The sequence below is a fragment of the Serinus canaria genome, chromosome 4 (genome assembly GCF_022539315.1).
Source record: "Serinus canaria isolate serCan28SL12 chromosome 4, serCan2020, whole genome shotgun sequence".
NCBI classification, from domain to species: Eukaryota; Metazoa; Chordata; class Aves; order Passeriformes; family Fringillidae; genus Serinus; species Serinus canaria.
This window is the reverse complement of record NC_066317.1, coordinates 20,151,194-20,170,670: the sequence shown is the minus strand read 5'-3', so window position 1 is coordinate 20,170,670 and position 19,477 is coordinate 20,151,194. Positions and strand designations below refer to the sequence as shown.

At 39.6% G+C, this 19,477-nt stretch overlaps 1 protein-coding gene across 1 annotated transcript in view; it reads right to left on the bottom strand.

The window, feature by feature from the left end:
* The window catches only part of GRID2 (glutamate ionotropic receptor delta type subunit 2), a 282,427-nt gene that overhangs the window by 92,864 nt on the left and 170,086 nt on the right, over positions 1-19,477 (bottom strand). Inside the window, exon 10 of the mRNA XM_018907012.3 lies at positions 8,527-8,665. Coding sequence (XP_018762557.1) covers positions 8,527-8,665 — 139 coding nt within the window. The remainder of the gene's footprint in view (positions 1-8,526; positions 8,666-19,477) is intronic.

Sequence of the window (19,477 nt, the reverse complement as noted above, 5' to 3'; positions counted from 1 at the left end):
CTCCAACAAGACTGCATTCCCTTTAAACAGGGAACCTGCAAAGAATCTGTCTCATATATGGAATCATCAAGGGTGAGATGCCACATGTAACATTTCCTGAAACCAAGCCTATTGATATTCTACCAGAGGACCATGACATGCCCTGTTCTATGAGGAAAAATATGAGACCCTGGCAGACTAAGGCATCAGGACAAATAAGTACCGTGGTACTTATTGCAACTGAAAAGCAAAAAAAAAAAAAAAAAAAGTCAATTTTGGAACCTATGAGTTGCAAAAGATTAAATATAAAATGGCTGAGCCTTTTATATTTACAGCCTCCTTACAGCCAATGAGCAAAAGGAAAGCAGTAAATATTTTAAAAAGTGGCAGTCCGGGGAATTACCAAAGTAAGGTACTTAGGTCATTTGTTTATTAAACATACTGAAATAAGGATTAGAACAATTTTAAATGTCAGTCCTGAAGTCTAGACATAGACACCAGGTAGGTTTCTCCATGGATAGCAAGTAAATCATCTATTACACTTTGAAATTACTCAGAAACCCCTCAGAATTTCAAAAATAACTTCCTCTCACCAAACAATATACAGACAGTGGAAGCAGACGGACAATCTCCAAAGGAGGAGTTTAGAAATATTTCCTAGCAACTCTGGGTAGCATGAGAAGTATTCAGTCAGAGTGGATGCTCTCGAGGGATTTCAAGGGTAACAAGAGCAGCTTTTGCAGAGCTAAAAGGCTGAACAAGGAGAGTGTGACCCCGTGGATGGGGACAGCAGTCAGGGCTAGAGCTGGGGCACTCCGTGCCTGCATTGCTCACCCTTCCCCACCAAGGTCTCCCAGGCCCTTGTGACTACAGGCAGGGTTCAAGAAGGCAACAAACAAGGAGCAGTAAGTTGTCAGTTAAATCCCGACCAGACAAGGCAGGGATTGACTGGGATCACTAGATCCATAGAAATCAGGGTGCTGAGAAAGCTGGCCTGTGTCCTTGCAAGGCCACCTGCTTTATTTTTGCAAGGTGAAGGAGGCTAGGGGGGATCTCTTGCTACAGGAGAAATAAAATATCCAGACTATATTAGGAAAGGGAAAAAGATGATTCATGGAATTACTGCTGGTTGTTCAACCTCATAGAGTGAGTCCTCAGCACATTTCTGAGCACATGAAGGAAAAGCAGACTAGAGGGAGCACTCAACATTGACTCACCAAAAGCAAGTCATGCCTGACCAATTTGGTTGCCTTCTACACTAAAATTACTTCATTTGCTGACAAGACTGGAGATACTGCCATAGTTTACCTCTAGCAAGGCAGCCTGCCTATCTACCTGCCACAATATTCTTGTATCCAAAGGAGGTCATTAGGTACAGCAGTGTGGGAAAGCAGATTTGATAAATTCCCAATTGGATTGTCATGCTCACAGCATCTCTCCCCTGCAGGCTGCTCACAGGTACCCCAGAGGTCTCACCTGGGACGTGTCTTTGCCAATGACTTGGAGGAGGCAAGCAAGCACCCTCCTGTCAAGTTTGCAGCTGGCACGACATGGAGAGACCTGCTCAAGGACAGGCTGAAGTTCAGATGGGCCTGGAAAGGCTGGAGCAATGGGGTGTGAAATTCAGCAAGGACAAGTACAAAGCTCTGTACCTGGGGATGAATAAAACCCTGCTACAACCAGGCTGAGCACAGCTCGGCAGAGAGGCACCCTGGCAGGCAGCAGTGGGTCTTGCTGAGAGCTTCTCCTTATTTTACCATTAGCCAAAGTGTTGTGCAAAGTGCTGATGGTCTGTCTATCTGTCAAAAGCATCACTGATGAAAGGCACTAGATAAATACAGCACACTGTATTCATCCCTTCTGCTCCTGCTGCTGCCACTACATTCCTGTAATCAACTGGCAGCGCTCAGCAGTGCAATGAGCTGTCACAAGATGCAGACTGCCACATCCTGTAATTGTTATTTGGCATGCCAGAAAAGTGTTACAAAAGTATTTATATAGTCTCCAATTTCTAGTGACAACACTTGGTAAAATAACAATCACTACTTTACTATACTCTGTATAGCCATATAATTTCTAATATAACAAGCATCAAAGTATTTTTTTTAATATATTATGGCTAAGCAGGATATAATTGACAGGTGTAGCTGCTGCCACAAATCAGTTAAAAGCAGCACAAAAGAAAAAGAGCTCCTGTGTATATCTTGTGGCTATTAAAGCAACTTTTTTATTCTCAGAAGGGCAAAGAAGCACAAGACAACAGCTATTAGTCTTGGAGTGTACTACAGCCAGGTATGGGAAGCAAACAGGCTGAGAAGCAAGCCTGCTATCACACACAAAGGCACCACCAGCAGGGAAATAACAAGGAGAAGAATTATGTCAATGCCTTCAGGAAGGCATGTAGTAGCTGCCACGTCTGGCATTAGCTGCAGTCTGCAGTGCTTCACTGTTAGATGTGCTACCCTAACGTGCAGGATGCTCTCAGCTGCCCTGCTTGCATCTTTTCACAGCTGCAGGTGAGGCTCCATGCTGAGAAAACGATGACAAGAGGACAAAAGCAAGACAAATGTAAGTGCAAACTCTATGGATGGGCTAAACGCTGTTGTTGGCAGTAAACCCAAAGTTCTGGTTCACCTGAACACATGCTGAGGAGCAAGAAAGAAGTCTGGGAGCCTTGGAGGTGTACATGTGTATGTACTGCTGCACAGGCAAGCTGCAAATACAGCAAAGATCTATCACACATCAGTGACTCCCTCCCCTCACACAAACATGTAAAGTGGCATCATAATATGCATGACCTCCTTCAGAAGCTGTTTGTTTAATAACCCACAACTCTGCCAAGTGTTGCCGAGACACTCAACCTAGAAGGTACAGCAAAACAAAGGGAAATGACAAACTTTGAGAGAGCTACTAGAATTATTAATCCACGGAGGTTCCTTTACAGAAGAAAGAACTCCACCCTGGTGTACCATTGTTCCTGGATTAAACAATCCTCTTTTCAGACAATTGTCTTTAGTGGACATGTAAATCCTCAGCCTCACTCTGTCCCCCAGTTTCACCACACAACTGCCACACCAGATCCCAAATCCTGATTCCATTAACCACACTGAAATGTAATTTTTCAACAGTTCTCAGTGAACTATCTGCAAAACAAAGCATTCATTAGTATGAGTAAGCAAATGATAGTTTTAGAACTTTTCTCTCTTTGAAGTTTTAGTTTTAAAGCAATAAGGTAATGAATGATAAAAATTGTTAAAGATATAAAAAAGCAATGTGGCTAAAAAAATTGTTTAAAAATCAGATACCTTTAACTGAGTTTATATACAGACAAATTCTACTTCTAGAGAAGTGAACATGCAGTCAGATCATTCAGGTTACTTTTATTTATCATTTATGCAGTATTGAGGGGAAAAATATTATGTGTGGCCTTTATGGCAAATTTTTTTTCTCTCATTACAATTACTGAGATAATACCAATATTATCCCAGCATCAATATTATCTTAAATTAACCAGGCTAATAGTTATAGGGCTGTTCTGAGGAGGAATTGAATCATTTAAGGAAGAGTTATTAACAGATAGATATATTTTTCAGCGTTTGTTGCTTTTGCTTAGTATTCTACACCTTAATCAGGCAGTACTTGTCAGGTCACTTTCATTTTATGGCACAGTACAAACCAGTTACTTTGCCATTTAAGAAATTATCTCTGCCTCCAGCTAGAAGAAAAGCCTAGCAGGATTTGGATATGTTTCTTTCTCCAAAGCATACCCTTTTCTATCAATTCAAATCCTAGACTCCTAATTGGTAACATGTTCACATATGTCAGCCAAAAGTTTTAAAAAAGTACACAGAAAGATGTTTCAAAGCAAAAAGTCAGCTTCATAAAGAAGTAACTGAATTTCTTTTTAGGTGATAAAATACCACTGAGGTCAGAGACTTGGGCATCAACACATCTTTGTAAACCTGGGTTATAGATCAATTCAGGCTAGCTGGGCTAGACTTAAGGGCTGTACAGAGCTGTCTGCAAGAACTAGTCACTAAATTTTCAAAATTTTCAACAAAAAACAACCAGTGCCATGGCCTACGCTGAAGTCTTTATTTATGACTGATTCAGATAAAGCTTTCCAGTGCTTTTGTGGGGTATTTTGTTCATTTGTCTGGTTGGTTGGGTTTTTTGTTTTTTTTTTTTTTTTTCCTAGGACAGTAAGGAATAATTCACAAAAGCAGATGTAGGGTTAGGGAACAGGGCACATTAAGCCAAGGGGTTTGACTGCTGTCAGGGTGAGCTGTGGCAGAAAGCTGTCATATTGCATGCAGGCTGAACCATGTCAAAGATCAATGGACATGCATCAGGCAGTACCTCATTACTGCATTTGGTGCAACCCCCTCGCAGAAATCCTGCAGCCAGTTCCACTGAACTGCATAAAGCCTTAAGGAATTCTCAGCTTCAAGTGAATCATGGTTTAGCAAAATGTTGGGAAAAAATGGCTGAGAAAGAAAGATTTGCTTTCCCACCATGCCTCCAGTTTTGGAGGCAGAGGTCTCCCCTAGCAAACAAGACACACTTGTTATAAGATGGAGAGCATAATGCGAACTTCTGATTGTACAGAAGAAGACAAAAGATGCACACTTTCTCACCCAACATGTACAATCTAAACTCTCATGCTTCCACACTTTAAAAGTGGATTCAACTTGAAACCACCTAACACCAGGCTTTCATATGGCAAATCCTTTGACTTCTCTGTTCACCCCACTCCCACAACCTTCCTGCAAAATGCCAGTGCTTATGAGGTGGAGACACTCTCTCCTAATCCAGAAAAACAGTGCAGTAATTTGAATAAAATCAATCTCTGCCAACGGACTCTAATTTGGTCCTAAAGGAATCATAAAACATAACAATGTCAACACTGGCTCAGTGATGAAATTAAGAACATGAGCACCTCCTAGAAATAGCTCAGGACCTCCAAATTTATTTGGCATTTGCCAAGAAAAGCCACTCCTAATTACTGGTAATTTATGTTGCATTTGTGAAAGCAATCTAACGATTTAAAACACGTAGAAATTATGCTTTGCTGCCACAGTGTTTTGGCATTTGAAATGCTGACTGTCTTGATTTAAATGTCATCTGCAGTGTGGGTCAGGTGTGAACAAAAGATGAATCAAGGAACTGCTTTAGAACTTGAGTGCCTCTGCTCTCGATACTGTGTTTTGGCAGAAGGTGAAAAGCTGAGCTCCCAAAGGTATTAAGAGTAGCCATTTCTCTGGAAAAGCAGATTTAACACCCATTCTTTTTCTTCTAGTTTCTCTGAATTAATTTAAAACCTGCAAAAATTTGATTCAAACTGAACATTGAGGCAGAGCACAAATGCCATCAAGTGAGGTTACACAGCAGAGATCTACTGTGAAACTCTGTAAGGAAAGGGAACACTTATTTCTCTAAGGGTCCTCCTTAGTGGATGGGCTGATAAAATTTTGCATGCTTTGCTACTCAAAACAGAGCTCTGGATACCACAAGGCACTGACTAGGAAGAATGGCCCAGCCTTCACTCCAGCTGAGCAGGGCAAGCTGCAAGAGCTCTGAACACAAAATGGCTTCATATCCAAAAGCTGAAATGCAGTAACTACCAAAGGTTTCATGGAAATGAAATGTGCTGTAGGCTGCTTGAATCCTCCTATCTTTTGTAGAAGATATCATGAGGACCATACCTACAACAACACACTGTAATATCTGATGCTAGCTGGAAACCTGAAATGAAAAACTATTAACTACTTTTTATATTTGTGCAAACCCACTGACTTCATTTTCTTTCTTTATTTCTGGCTTGTCTAAAGCTGACAAGCACTACTAGCAGAATCTGGATTATTTTTTTTAATGCTTATACTCATTTTCATTCTGGCCTTGAAGGCTCCCCAAGGTACAATTTGAACTGTTAAAAAAAAAAAAAAGAAAGGAAAAAAGGAGCATCAGCTTTTTTTCTTTATTGCTTATTCATGTTTTCCACTTTGCAGTAATTCAGCATGATAAACAAACCTCCTCTCTCTTATGTGCTGGTTTAAGTTCCAATTTTGGCAGTTTTGTAAACTGAAGTTTTATACTCACACCATAGTTAGGATAACTTCATTCCCTAATGGATACTAAACACATCTAATTACTCTATTTTTGAGCAGGAAGTGCTGTTGAAAGATGTCTGTTCTTTTATTCCAGGAGCTTTCCAGCTGCAACATTTTCTACTGAATAAAACATTTTCAGTGACTCTGCCCATAAATAATACAGCACAAAGACTAATGTAATCCCAGCTGTACATAACAACCTCAAAATTCCACTGAGGCTTTTCTAGTGACATCATAATAAACTGCAACAAAAAGATGAAGATGTATTAAATTATAGTTTGGGTATATTTTATTCTTTTTTGCACATCATAAGAAAACACAGACATTTGTCACAGTAATTTGAACATTTTTCTTGACTACTTCAAAACTAGAAGGGACATGATTTCAAAGCAGAATGCAGAAGCATATCTCATTCTTCTAAGGATAACCTGAATGAGTGACTATATCATTACAATTTATTTTGCATATATAAATTCCCATGCTGTTTCTTCATAGTCCTTAGTCAAATTTAAATTGTTTAAAACTTAAAAAAATAAATAAATCAACTTCCTTCAAAATATCAAGATCAATGCTGACAAACATTGACACGGAATATCATTTTACTCCCACATCCAAATTTTGAAGGGATTATAATTGAGATTACAGAGTCAAATGGTTGGGTTGTGTCAAAATAACAAAATCTGTTATTCAGAACACACAAAAAAAATGGTAACTTGTTTAATTTTCTCATTTTCTCATTACTTTAGTCTATTTTATATATCTCTGTCTTAGAGTATGGAGCCCTCTATTAGATGAAAGTGGTGAGGTTGATACATCAGACAGGAAGGATAACAACCATAGAAAACTTCCAATTTGGAATGTAAGGACTTGCAAAGCCTGGGCAATTTGGTCCACAGAACAGTGACTTCTCCCTCTACCTCCATCACCCAAGGGTCAGGACATAACCATGCACTCAAAGTTAAGTACTGCTGCTGCTCTTGGGTCCAGCTTGGGCTTGGGTTGCAAATGAAACTTGTCTGCTCTTGCAGATGTTTGCCAGCCTATGTGAAAGCCTGGATTGGTTTTAGCACACAGAAAATCTTCACCCAGAGGAGAAAAACCTTTGAGTGAGCACAGCGACTGCTGGCACGCAGCGATGCTTGATCCCGACCTGTGAACTCACGGGAGGCAAAGGCTCCCCCTGCTCAGTCTGTGACAGTGGCTCACTGTCTCAAGGGGAATTTCAGAGAGATTTTGAAAGCAGCTGAACTAGAGGCAGAAGGACCTTCGGTGATGCTACACACAAGTCAGGGACTTGGATCAATGACTGGACTGGGAAAACTGGATTTTCCCTAAGGTCAGCATTGAGCCTGACTTAAAGGTCAAGTTCTTCCCTTTCTGAAGCAAGAAACACAGTGAAATGTGCCTCTCTTCTTTAAAGTCACTCTGGGATTTTTGCAAAGAAGGATATATAGGAAAGGGTAATTTTGTCACTCTCACATACTCTCACGGACTCGTCGGCTCAAGATTACCCTGCTACAAAAAAACAGCCAGCTGTCCCTCACAGTGCTTGGCTAGCTAATGCTTCCCTGTATTTTCTAGGCTCTGCTTTGACCCAGGAGTGAGCATTTGAAGGTGACGGTTATCACGGGAGCAATGGGAGCAGCATGCAGCTCGGTGAAGGAGAGGATACTGGAGTACAAAAGGGCAGAGAGAGAGGATAGGAGACCTAGAAAGGCTCCTGTGGTATGGAAAGATGACATGATCTTCAGAAAAAGACTGGAAGGTGTGACAGAAAGAGTTCACTATAAAAGGGACAGGAGAAGACCAGGACATTCATTTTTGGGAGGCATGAAGCAAAGGAATGAATACACGGGGAAAGGAGAATGACATGATCTGCTTAGGTAGTAAGAGAGCTCTTGGAGCAGAAGGAGCAAAGAGGAGCTCCTAAACCAGTGAGCTTATTACTGCTTGTTGCTGTTAACACATCTCTGCCTTGGCAAGAATGGGTAAAATCAGCTCTGAGCTCTCCCCACACCTTGAGGAAACACTGGGGTCTTCCTGACCAGTGTCAGAATGCAGGCATTGTGGAATACATCTGAATGGAAAGCAGCAGCAGCAATTTATACTTTCCTATTTCAAACATTGACACTGTGTGGTCATCTCAAACTCAATTGCCTCTTTCAAAATGTCTATGTGTGTGCAAACATACATATGCATGTCTGCCACAGGGAAAAGCATCTGCTAGAGGCCAACAATTCCAATCCTGAAAACAAAGTGTCTCCAGGGAGACCGACAGTCTCTCATAGCATATTGTTATTTTTCTAACTTTCCATCTACTTCTCAGGAGGATAAGCATTTATTCCTGTCCTCACATTTCAGTAGAACATTTATACCCCTCTACATGTATATTTATGTTTTGCCCTCCTTTCCCTTGAATCGTTCTTTATCAACTTACTGGATGGAGTTCTCAATGCGTGTGATGGTGAGGAAAGCTGCTAGGTTGGCCGTGTAGGAGGAGATGACAATCAAAGCAAAAAGCCACCAGGCTCCCATCATCAGTCGGGTTGCCAGGGTTGTGTATGGAACCTCTCCTCCTGTGGGGAAGAAGGAAAAGCAAGAGTTTTCATTTGGCTCGTGCATCTCTCAGGATAACTAGACCCCAAGGTTAACAGCTTAAAGCAGTTCGTTCAAGTCTGGTGCTTCAGCGAGTTGAGCAGGATTCGGAGCTGCACTTTCCATGCAAGGAAAAGCACTGAAGGAAGCCCACACTGTCAGTTGTCATTCCTCTGTTTAATCTCTCTTGCTATTGTGCCTTTAATTGCAGTTCATCTGCCAATCCTGTCCAGTAATGGAAATAGACTTCTACATCTCAGAACAAAAGCAGCCAAAGGAAAATCTTACAATGTTCTTTCCTTAGAGATCTTATCTACAAACCTTAATTAAGTTTTTCTTTCATTCTGGGGAACGTAAAGGCAAAAAATCCCATCAAACCACAATTACTTTTCACAGTTCTGTAGGCAGGCAGATGCTCATGATAACCATATGTATTTGTACAACTTGCTGCAAGTGAACATGGACACGCAGGAAAAATAAAAACCACACGTATTGAAGAAGAAAGCAAACATTGTTTTGTTTTCCACTAGTTGCTTTCCTTTAAAATCCAACTGCCATGTAAACAGAACATGAGCAGCAATTAAACCTCCCAGGATGAGCTGCAATCTATTGATTGTGTGACAAGAGCCTAGTATGCAAGCCATGAAAAGCAACAGTTTTTATTCAAATAGTTGCCCCACAACACGCTGGTTTGGAGTATTTGCAAGAGCTCTTTCTCTTTAAAAATATATATATATAAATCTCAGATTTTTAGATGAAGGAAAATGTTTTTTTTTTTTTTAAATCCCCCCCTTTAGTCTGCAGTATGTTTTGTCACAGCTACAAGTAACTAAGGGGGGGATAGATGAACACAGCAAACACCCCCAGTCAACTGCTCAAGATGTTCACCCTTTTCCTCTCCCTCTACACTCAGCAGTTTGAGAAGCTGATATTGTTTTTGAGGTAGGTTTCTCCTAGGCAAAATCTTATAATGGTACAATGCCAGGGATTTGCAAAAGCAATTTGTTACCAATTCAACCATCTGTAGATAGTTTGTTTTACACTTATGGAAAAACTCCTTAATGCTTCCACAGCAAGTAGGTTTAAGGGAATACAAATTACAATTATTCCCATTCCAAGAACTAATAATTTTCACTTATGTACAGAAACTGGCTGTTTAATCAGTGTTGTCCATTAAGGATGCTCTTACTGCTTTATTCAGAATTTTTCTTACCTATACAAACACTGGGGACTCTGCATTGCCATACAAATTTGAAACTTTTTTCCTGCCTTGGTGATGTGGAATTGTACCATATATGAAATAATAATTGACCCCATTCATATATACTTTTGGGATATCAACACTCAAATTCTTTGATTTCTGAGAATTCCAGAACTGACAGACAAAATCTCTCAGACCTAAACATCTGGAAACAAGCTTTCTTTTATTTCCAAGATGCGATGTAATCATCTGAAATAATAATATACTGATCAGATTGGGACATACTATTTCACTTTAAGGATTATCGAAGATGAACACTGACTTCATCATCTGAAGATTTGGGTTTGTGTGCTGCATGAATTTTAAGTTACTTTCAATAGAGTAATTCTACTTTACAACAGTTTTTGCAATGTATTTTAAATACCTAATTTAAAAATTATTTTTAATAAAAGGAAAAGAGCAATTATATTAATTTATCAGAAAAGGCTATTTGTCCATTTAACTTTCAGGTGCCAATCCCTGCAGATAATCCTCACACTGAATTGAAACGGTCAGTGTGACTGAGAAGAGACTAGTGATATTTTGGACATCCTTGCATATTCATTTTTCAGCCTTATGAGTAAAACTCTGAAATTCTTACATTTTTTAATTGAAATGAAATGTCAGAAGAGAGAGGACCACAAAGTCACACACCTACCTTCTGGTTCACGTGAGGATGCTGTTCATCAAGTGAACACAAAAGCCACTACAGATCTCTCAGCCACAGCATTCCCTGCTGTCCACACAGCTTTCCCATACTTTGACAAGGTTGTCCCCACTATTCACTGTTACGTTTTCCTCCCATGTTAAAAATAGACCTTAAAACCCATGAATGCTGGTTAGCCCAAGTGCTTTTATTTCATCCAGGTGTTTGTGAAGCTTTGTTCTTAATTCTCAGTTGTTCCTTGTATACCTGCAGTCAATAAATGAAGCTTGAGGACAAAGCTTGTATTGAACTACATGTACAATAAACACATATCAAAATAATCCCTTACTCCTCTAACAATTCTTGCACTGAGGCTTCTTAAACACCATTTCTAAAGCAGGGCTGACACCACAGCAGCCCAAGTGTATGACTTTTTAAAAGCAGTACAGGCAGTGTACTCCACCTTTCCCAGTAAAAGAAGAACAGAACCAAAAACCAAAGGAGATCTTTTACTGCCATGGTACCATTTCTTTGGCATCTATTAGGTGATTAAATGTGACACAGTCTTGTTCTATTGTACTCTTTGCTAAAACACTTCCTGCACCATGGCAGTTCACCTTAAGAAATCTCTTTATTCTCCCCAATTTTGTTTCTGGGGATAAAACTTTCTAAGTTTTCTTTGAGTCCCAATCCATATTTTCTCAGGGCAGAGGAGTGCCAAGTCACTCAGGGGAGCAACAATCACTGCTTTTCCATTAACATTACTACGACAGAGAGCAACAGACCTAAAAGATGCTAACCTCCACTTTAAATTAGTGTACAGGAGGGACACTGAGCCCTGCTTTCCAAGACCAGGGATGAGTTTCAGGTTCACTGACACCTTCATGGATCACGCCATGTTCTAGTTACAAGAGGTTTCACATAAGACATGCAGCACAAAGCAGGAGGGAGCCAAAAACATGGAACACTTCTCTGCCTGTTGCTGTCTTTCATATCATACCAGCAAAGCTTAGTAACCCCTAATGGCAAAGGGGGCCACCTGTGCAATGCAGACACACATTGATGAGCAGAGAAGAATCTGTTCTATGACACCTCATTCCTATAGCAAAATTCCTCAGTGGAGGTTGGCACAGTGGTTGTAGTTACAGAAAAAACACTGCTGCTCTTGGGGCATGATGAGCAGGGCTTAAAAGTACTGAGCCCCACTCAGGTCATAAATGGAAATCATGGAAGACAGCAGTCCAGGAGTTGCTTTGTCACCATAAAAGACAGATCTCAAAGGACTACAGAGGCTCTATTATCATTTATTGCATCCTTTCCAATATACCTGCAGAAGGGTATAAGGCAGCACAAAATTCCACTACCTGTACATCACCTACTTTGTGGCTACAGCTCCCAGTATAATTCATCTGACATGTAACGGGTGCTAAAACCACTTAGAAAAACATAATCTGCCTTTAAAATTTTCATGTGCAGGAAGGGACAGATATTTTACAGAGTAAACTGAACTAAAAAAAAAAAAAAATCAATCTTATTGGGAGTTTTCTGAAACAGTTGAATTGCTGTAGAAGTCACAGTGAAAGAAATTACTTTTAGTCCTCCCACTCTCATCTAATGCAGCTCTCCTTCATCAATCCTAGACCATTTCAATGCTGGCCTACTTCAGATGACAGGCTGAGACTGCAACTTATCTTATAAATTTCTGTTTATTCCCATTTCTTTCCAAGTGCTTCAAGCTAAATAGAGGGCAGGAAAAATAATGCATCGTCTTGATAATGCAGACAATATAATGCATAATTATGACAGACTTAAATACCAGGGTAAAAACCAACTTAAAAGACAAAATGTGAAACTATAGAATTACCATACATACTTTTACTTAAAAAAAATTTATTTTCCCTCATTAGTATTCAGTGTAAAGATTTCTTGACATCAAAAATTACAAGAGAGGAGTACAGGCAAAGAGGAGGAATGAAAACACAGGACAAATGGCCAAAATAGGGAAATTCAGGATCACAGCCTGGTAAGATCTTGATGTTTTATAATTCTGGATTAAATTTGAAGAATTCAAAATGCATAGGCTCTTTTTCCAGACATCTTGTTCGCAGGGATTTGTCAATTGTGTGCCTGAAGAAAAACTGCAGTGAGCTGAGCTACTCTGTAAGGAGTTTTCCAGCTAATTTAAAGAACCATGAAAAATATGTTAATTGTGACTGCTTTGTTGAGGAACTGTAATGCCATCAAAATTAAAAGCAAGAGTCTCAGCTGTGCCTGGAAAAGGAAGGTGAAGAAATAATAGGGTGGGTTATCTAGGGACAGATTTTGATTCTGCTTTTTCCTACAAAAATTCTGTCCACATTCAGTGAATTATTGGCCTTTGGTAAAAAGCACAAAGGACTTGGGAGCTGGCTGCAATTTAGCCTTTAGCCCGTTAGAACAGTCACATCAATTATGCTGTGCATCTGCAATTTCCATAAATAAAGAGGTGCAGATTTGCCTGTTGCAAACAGTTTAGATCAATGCATGTCGTCTGTTTTCTTTGTGAAGGGGACATTAATAGAGAGTGCATGTAAGGGAAGTAGTTTGTATTAACAAAGAGGAAAAGGTGTTTCATATTTCCACTTTTTTATTGCCACTAGAAACAAAACCTGAATTTTGACTGAGCACTGTGATCTTCGTAAAACTCTGCAAAGCAGAACTCTTCAAAGGCAGAACCTTTCAGAGTATTAGCCATTGCTATTGTTCTGTTAAAAACTTTCCTGATAATATAAAATCTCTCCTACTTTCAATTGGAAATGTTCAATTCAGTACAGGACAAAAAAAAATTTTACAGTCAATGAAGCTCATACCTATTTCTGCCAGCTGTGAAGTAAACGCAGCCTGGAAGTTGTCAGGAAATTTCTCATCATGAATTTTTCTTCCCTTATTTTCTTTTTTTTTCATCTATCCTTTTCCATTCTTCCTTGAACTTTGCTTGTATTCAACCATAACATTTAAGCTGCTGTGCCATAACCTGAGCTTGTAATATTCCATTTTGTGCTGAAGTTAACACCCACTGACCACAGCAGGCACGACTAATTATTCCCCAAGAGAATACAACTCCTTGAATTGGTAATGCCTCCCAAATAAGCTTGAAAATCAGTGGCTGCACTTGCTATCCTGGCACATATTGGCAGCTTGCAGGGGTTTGAGAGTGGAGAAGGAACTGATCATGAGGCAGAGCTGGCAGCCAGACCTTGCAAGGCGTGGAGAAGTTTGAGAGCCAGCTACAGTTTTTACTCACCACACCACCTGACCCACCTGTAGCATTTGGTTTGTATTAAAATGTAGGGATTTAAAACCAAAAAATTCTATGTAAAAAGAGACATTCAGATATTTTGCTTCATGCATGAAACATTTCTTCTGGTCTTTACTCCCTAACGAGAGAGCACTGCATCTATGTATTATTAATATACTGTGAAAATTCTCAGAATATATTAGGAACTGTTCTTTGAGTTCATTGGAAGTAGTAGAATTGGAAGGGACCTAATTTTTACTTACCAAAGCAATTATAACAGTTACCATCAGATCCCAAAGATAAAGTTTTCTTTTTTATATAATAAAGCTATTTATAAGCTACTATTTTACTATAATAAAATAATAAAAGTCATGTGTAGACTTTTAAAATGGTTTTATCTTTTGAAATTGTTAAGTGTCTGTTTATATTTGTTAAGTCTTTAATCTTGTTACATCCAGGTATTAAGAAGGAAGAAAAACTTGAATTGAAGGTTTAGTTTGGACTTAGGTTTACACTAAATTTTTTTGGTCATCTTTCTAAAGACCTGCCCAATGTTCTAAGACTCATGTCAGCAACCAGAAATCTTGGAAGCGACACAGTAAACTCTCATAAATGCTTGGATGAAATTTGTTTGCTGATTTGAAACTGTATTATAGTAGTAGCTACCATTTAACCTCCACTACACAGAAAGAATTTAATTGGCTTTTTTCCACAAGCATAGAAGAGAAGAGAAATATTTATTGCCTTTCTGGCATAACAATTTTTGAATAGTATTATCTTCACCTAATGCACCAATATCATTAAGGTTTCTATATCTCCTAATGAAGTTTTCAGAGCCCTCCTTCCTGTTCTCAGCTCTGCCTCACCTCTGTGTACACTTTCTCCCCATATCATTTTTCTCTGAAGTTTGCAGCATTTAACACTTTGTGTTCCTTTTCCTTTCAATACACTCTACCTGTGCATTCCAGACACTTCAGCATGGGCAGCTGGAGGCTTGAAACCCACACCACTCAGCCTGACTGCCCCTTTTACAGCTCACATTTTCCCTTATGCACCACAGAGATACTCTACAGGAGCCAACCATGCTCCACTCCAGCTCTTTCCAAGTTCTCAGCCTCTGAAATACCTAATCCATTGTGACCTAGTGACACCTTCTTCCCCTTTCACCCACCTCATCCATCTGACTTTCAGTATTTCCAGTTGTTCCTGCAAGATTTCAGAAACAACACGAAGATCAACTCTGTATTTCTGAATTCAACTGTTCTTGTTTATTATTCAGATTTCTCCTGCTGGTCTATAGGCAATTAAAGAACGTGCTCACTTTGTCCTTTGGTGCTCTGATTAATTTTTTTGCCCCTTATTGTCTTATTTCTGAGCTAAACAATCACTGACTTGCCATTTGTTGTTGTTAGTGTAATGATCCCCTGACTAATCTCATTCCATTTTCTCCCTGGAAGATTGTTTTCTTTCAGCTGGGTGGGAAGCACTGCCCTCACTGCACTCCCAGAAGGGAAGCAATGATGCACAAAAGAAAGCTCCCCTCATTTATTTCTCCCCTTTATGTGACAGGGAGAAAATACGAAACCATCATTCCTCTCCTTCAGGCTTATTCCAAATCACTCCTAGGTATCTGAAATCGGTGGAGGAGTTTGAGAAGCTGCATCTTATACATGCTAAAGATCCTGACCAGCAGCTCTGGAAGCCAGCTACCCTGAGGGTGTTTGCACAGCTTTGTGGAGGCAGATGTAGGCTTCCCCCAGCCTCCTACCAAGGAGGCCAGGCACGAGCCAGTTCCAGTCTGAGAGGGAGATTACCATGCACCCTCTGTTACTGCTGGCCAGCCATCACCTCCAAGCTGTATCTCATATCCTGAAAACTCCCCCTGAAAACCCTCCATTTGCCACTGCTGTCTGTTTGGGTGTGCCTTTGGCACTTGACTCACACACTAAGGCTCATTGCTCAGCTCTGTTTTCTCATTAATAGGGAAAGACTACCCATGCTGAGATTTCAAATGCTGGGGCTGATCAAGGACCAGTGGCAGTGCCACAAAAACCTCATCAAGTCACAGCCCAGGGAACCCATCTCGTACATTTGGTCAGAGGGCCTTGACATACAACCTGATGGACAAAGAGAAATATCCAAAAGTTTGGTGAAATGCCTGCTCACAAACTATGTTGCTTAAAATACAGGTTCTTCAGTCACATTCCTTGAAAATTACCCTTTCTGAAGCTAGAAATTCCTCTAGCATCCAGGAAAGGGTCAGTGCTACCAGTGCAAAGCATTTCAGCCTACTACAGCACTGCTCTGTTACTGGATTAGTAACCTACTCCGCTTGTAAGTTTAACTCTCTGCTATGTCTATTACCAAATCATTTTCTATCAGTCCTTAAATACCAGCCTGCCTAACTTGCTGTGTCTACTGTAACAGCTCCATTCTAGTGACAGAGGACTAATCATTTGGCCACTAGTCCCCCTTGGAAAATTCTGCCAAGATACAGCAGGAACTGTCAGAGATCCTTGAGTAAAATTCTGTTTGAAAATGCATCTATTTGCGGCAGCCTGTCAGATGCACCACTTCACTACACCACTACCCTTTTCTCCCTGGGTCTAATTTATACACAACAGTAGTTAGAGGCACCATGAAGATGAAAAATAATTTGTGACAATAGCACCCCTAAGGGCAAACCAAGGAGGGCATCCAGAACAACATATCTTCAGGTAAGTGGGAACTGGAACTATAAAGGTCAGCTTTAACTCTGTCTTAACCCCCAGGTACTGATCACACTCCTTTCATAATGCTCACCATTTCCACTAAGCTGTGACTAGACAGTGCAGGATGCAGCCTCAGAATAATCTAGATAGAACTGGGCTCTGCTGCTACTTTTAAAAGCTGCTGTGTCTTTAAAGTAGCAAAACTTTTCCATAAACTAAACTCTATTCCTCCTAAAAAAAAATCATCAGGTTTGCAGAGAAGAAAGCAGAGAATGAAAACTGAGAAAATTTGTTTTACGGGAGAAGCAATAGCAAGTCAAACCCAAAATTGAATGGACTTTCTAAAAGGCTATTTTAAACAGAAATTCAAGCTTCTATCAAAAAGGAGAGCAGTACAATGACAAAAATTTTAACTTATTTTTTCTATTCAGAAATTTTCAGATAAACCCCAAACATTTAAATATATACTGAAAATATAAAAAGGGTCTAATAACTACATTCAAGTAGAATAGTATCTAATGCCATAATAAAAAGTCTAAACTCTTTTCAGCTGAGCTGAGATTCCAATTTTCTGCATCACTAGCAATGATAATGTTACACAAACAGTGTTCAATCATTAAATTAATTCCCATTAAATCAATGTCCTTAAAGGCCAAACAGTCCTTTAATAATTACCTGATTAAAGTGATGTTAGCATAACATATTAGTTATAGGATATTTATAATTCCCTTCACAACAATAAATCCTTTCTTTCCACCCATCCTGCTGAAATGGTGGCAATAATGCAAAAGTTGGGAAGGGAAACGTGTTGCATCACCATCTAGCAAATGGCTGGGCTCCAGCTTCTCTTGGTGCCTGTGATGCTTTAATTACACACATTAATCAGATTTTCATTCCTATTATGTAGTATTTACAGGATCAATCTTCAAGACCTACAGGAATCAATTCCTGGCTTTTATGCCTAGACCCACAAGCTTAATGACTTATTTCAGATATTAACAGCTTTGCACTGGTCACTTTCTGTCTTTCTGTGGAATTAGCAAAAGGTATTTTCAACTGAAAATCAAAGTTCACAAGAGATAAAAGAAAATGTTGCAAACATTAGTTTGCATTATTATAGTGCCAATACATTGCATTGACTTGTGCAACCTTATCAGAAAGAGGGCATCAGAAGTTCTTTACAGCTTCTCAAAGTTCTGGAAAATATATCACAAAGTACATTTTGCTTTTCTCTTCTGTTGCCATTACAGAAGAGGAGCAAAGACTGCAGCTAAAATGAAGATGGAGGCATCCAGCAGTACTTGCTGAAGTTACTGGGAGCCCTTAGATTAATTATTACTAGTCTTATACTATGAGTCTTGATATTTGAAAGTCTATCTTTTGACACCTGTAACTGCAACCACATTGGAACTGAGGCTTGCTGTCCAGCTCTCATGAATTGTTTGGCCAAAATATACTGTATTAATGCTGCTGAAATGCACTGCTTTATTAGAAGGCTTAGCAGGTTTTCAAATTTAATTTTGGGGTTACCCAACATAGGTGCATTCAATTACAGAATCAGAAATTGTGCAACAAGCCTAGCACTTTTACTAACAGCTCTTCGCAAAAAAAAAAAAAAAAGAAAAAGAAAAGAAAAAACTCTGATCAGATAATTCTTTGTTGCCACTTTTAAAACACAGCACAATAATCCTACAGAATATAATTATTAATATACACACAGAGAGAAGAACACAGATTAGAGCTCAATGGGCATTTTCAAGGAACACAGGGAGCCTCTGGGGATGCTCTTCAGGAGTGCTGTGATGAGATTTGTGCTTTTAAGATGGCTCTTGATTGCATGCCTGTGTAAAGGTGCTATTTGCAGCCACTGGGAAGGCATCAAAGTGATATATGCTTGCTATTATTTCAGAGGATGTTGGCACTGGCTCTTAACAAATAACCTTGCACAGTGGCAACGTTTAGCTCAGATTTCAAGAGATGGTGAGACCAAATCTCTCAATTACTAATGGCTGGATTCAAATGCTCTGAAGCCTCAAGCAATCAGCCACAATTATCATCTCTGGTGCATATTCCTAAGCAGCTGAGGAGAGGATGTGTGTGTTACTGTCACACACAGTTTGCTTGGTGGGGTCTTTCTGCACACTACTGACAGGGCTGCTGTAGCACCTTCAGGGACAGCAGAAGGAACTGTGCACAATGGACTGAAAACAGACCATCTGTATGTAAAATTACCATTAAGCTAAACAATGCCATTAATGAGGAATTAAAGCGTGGCTTTAGCAAAGAGCCTGTCAGAGAGGGCTTTATGAATATGAGGGAGAGAGTACCCTTTGGCTGAAACTGAGCAACTGTGAACCAAGCAAAGCACAAAACAATGCAGTGTGACCATAAGGACAAACACTTATTCCAGTAAAGCCCTCACATCTTTTGACAAGTAGTTTTCCCCATAATCTTTTTACCTCTACATGATTCTGTGACTCAAGATTTTTGGGGGTGAAGGGAATTTAAAAAAGGATTACACACGACAAACTATGGCTTTGCTTGAATTTTTAAAGAATTATGATCTGTTTTACAAATCTGTTCTTTCAAGTTTTCCAAGCATCCATCAGTACAGAGTGACCCCTGACTACTTCAGAGAAAAGTGAATCACAGGCATCTCAGATACCTTAGTTCAGTTTTCCTGTCAGTAATTCCAGTTATCCTTTAATTTTCAGAATGCTTCTCTGCAATGAACTCCTAACCTTATAGAATTCAATCATCACCAGTGCAGGAGCTCTAATTATGTTCCTAAATAACACGTTTTAAAATTTAGACTAAAATTCCACTTCAGGTACATCCTGCAATGTTGCTATCAAAGTGATCTCTAAAACTCAGATGACCTAATGTAGTATTATGACAGTGAACAGAGGACAGAATGAA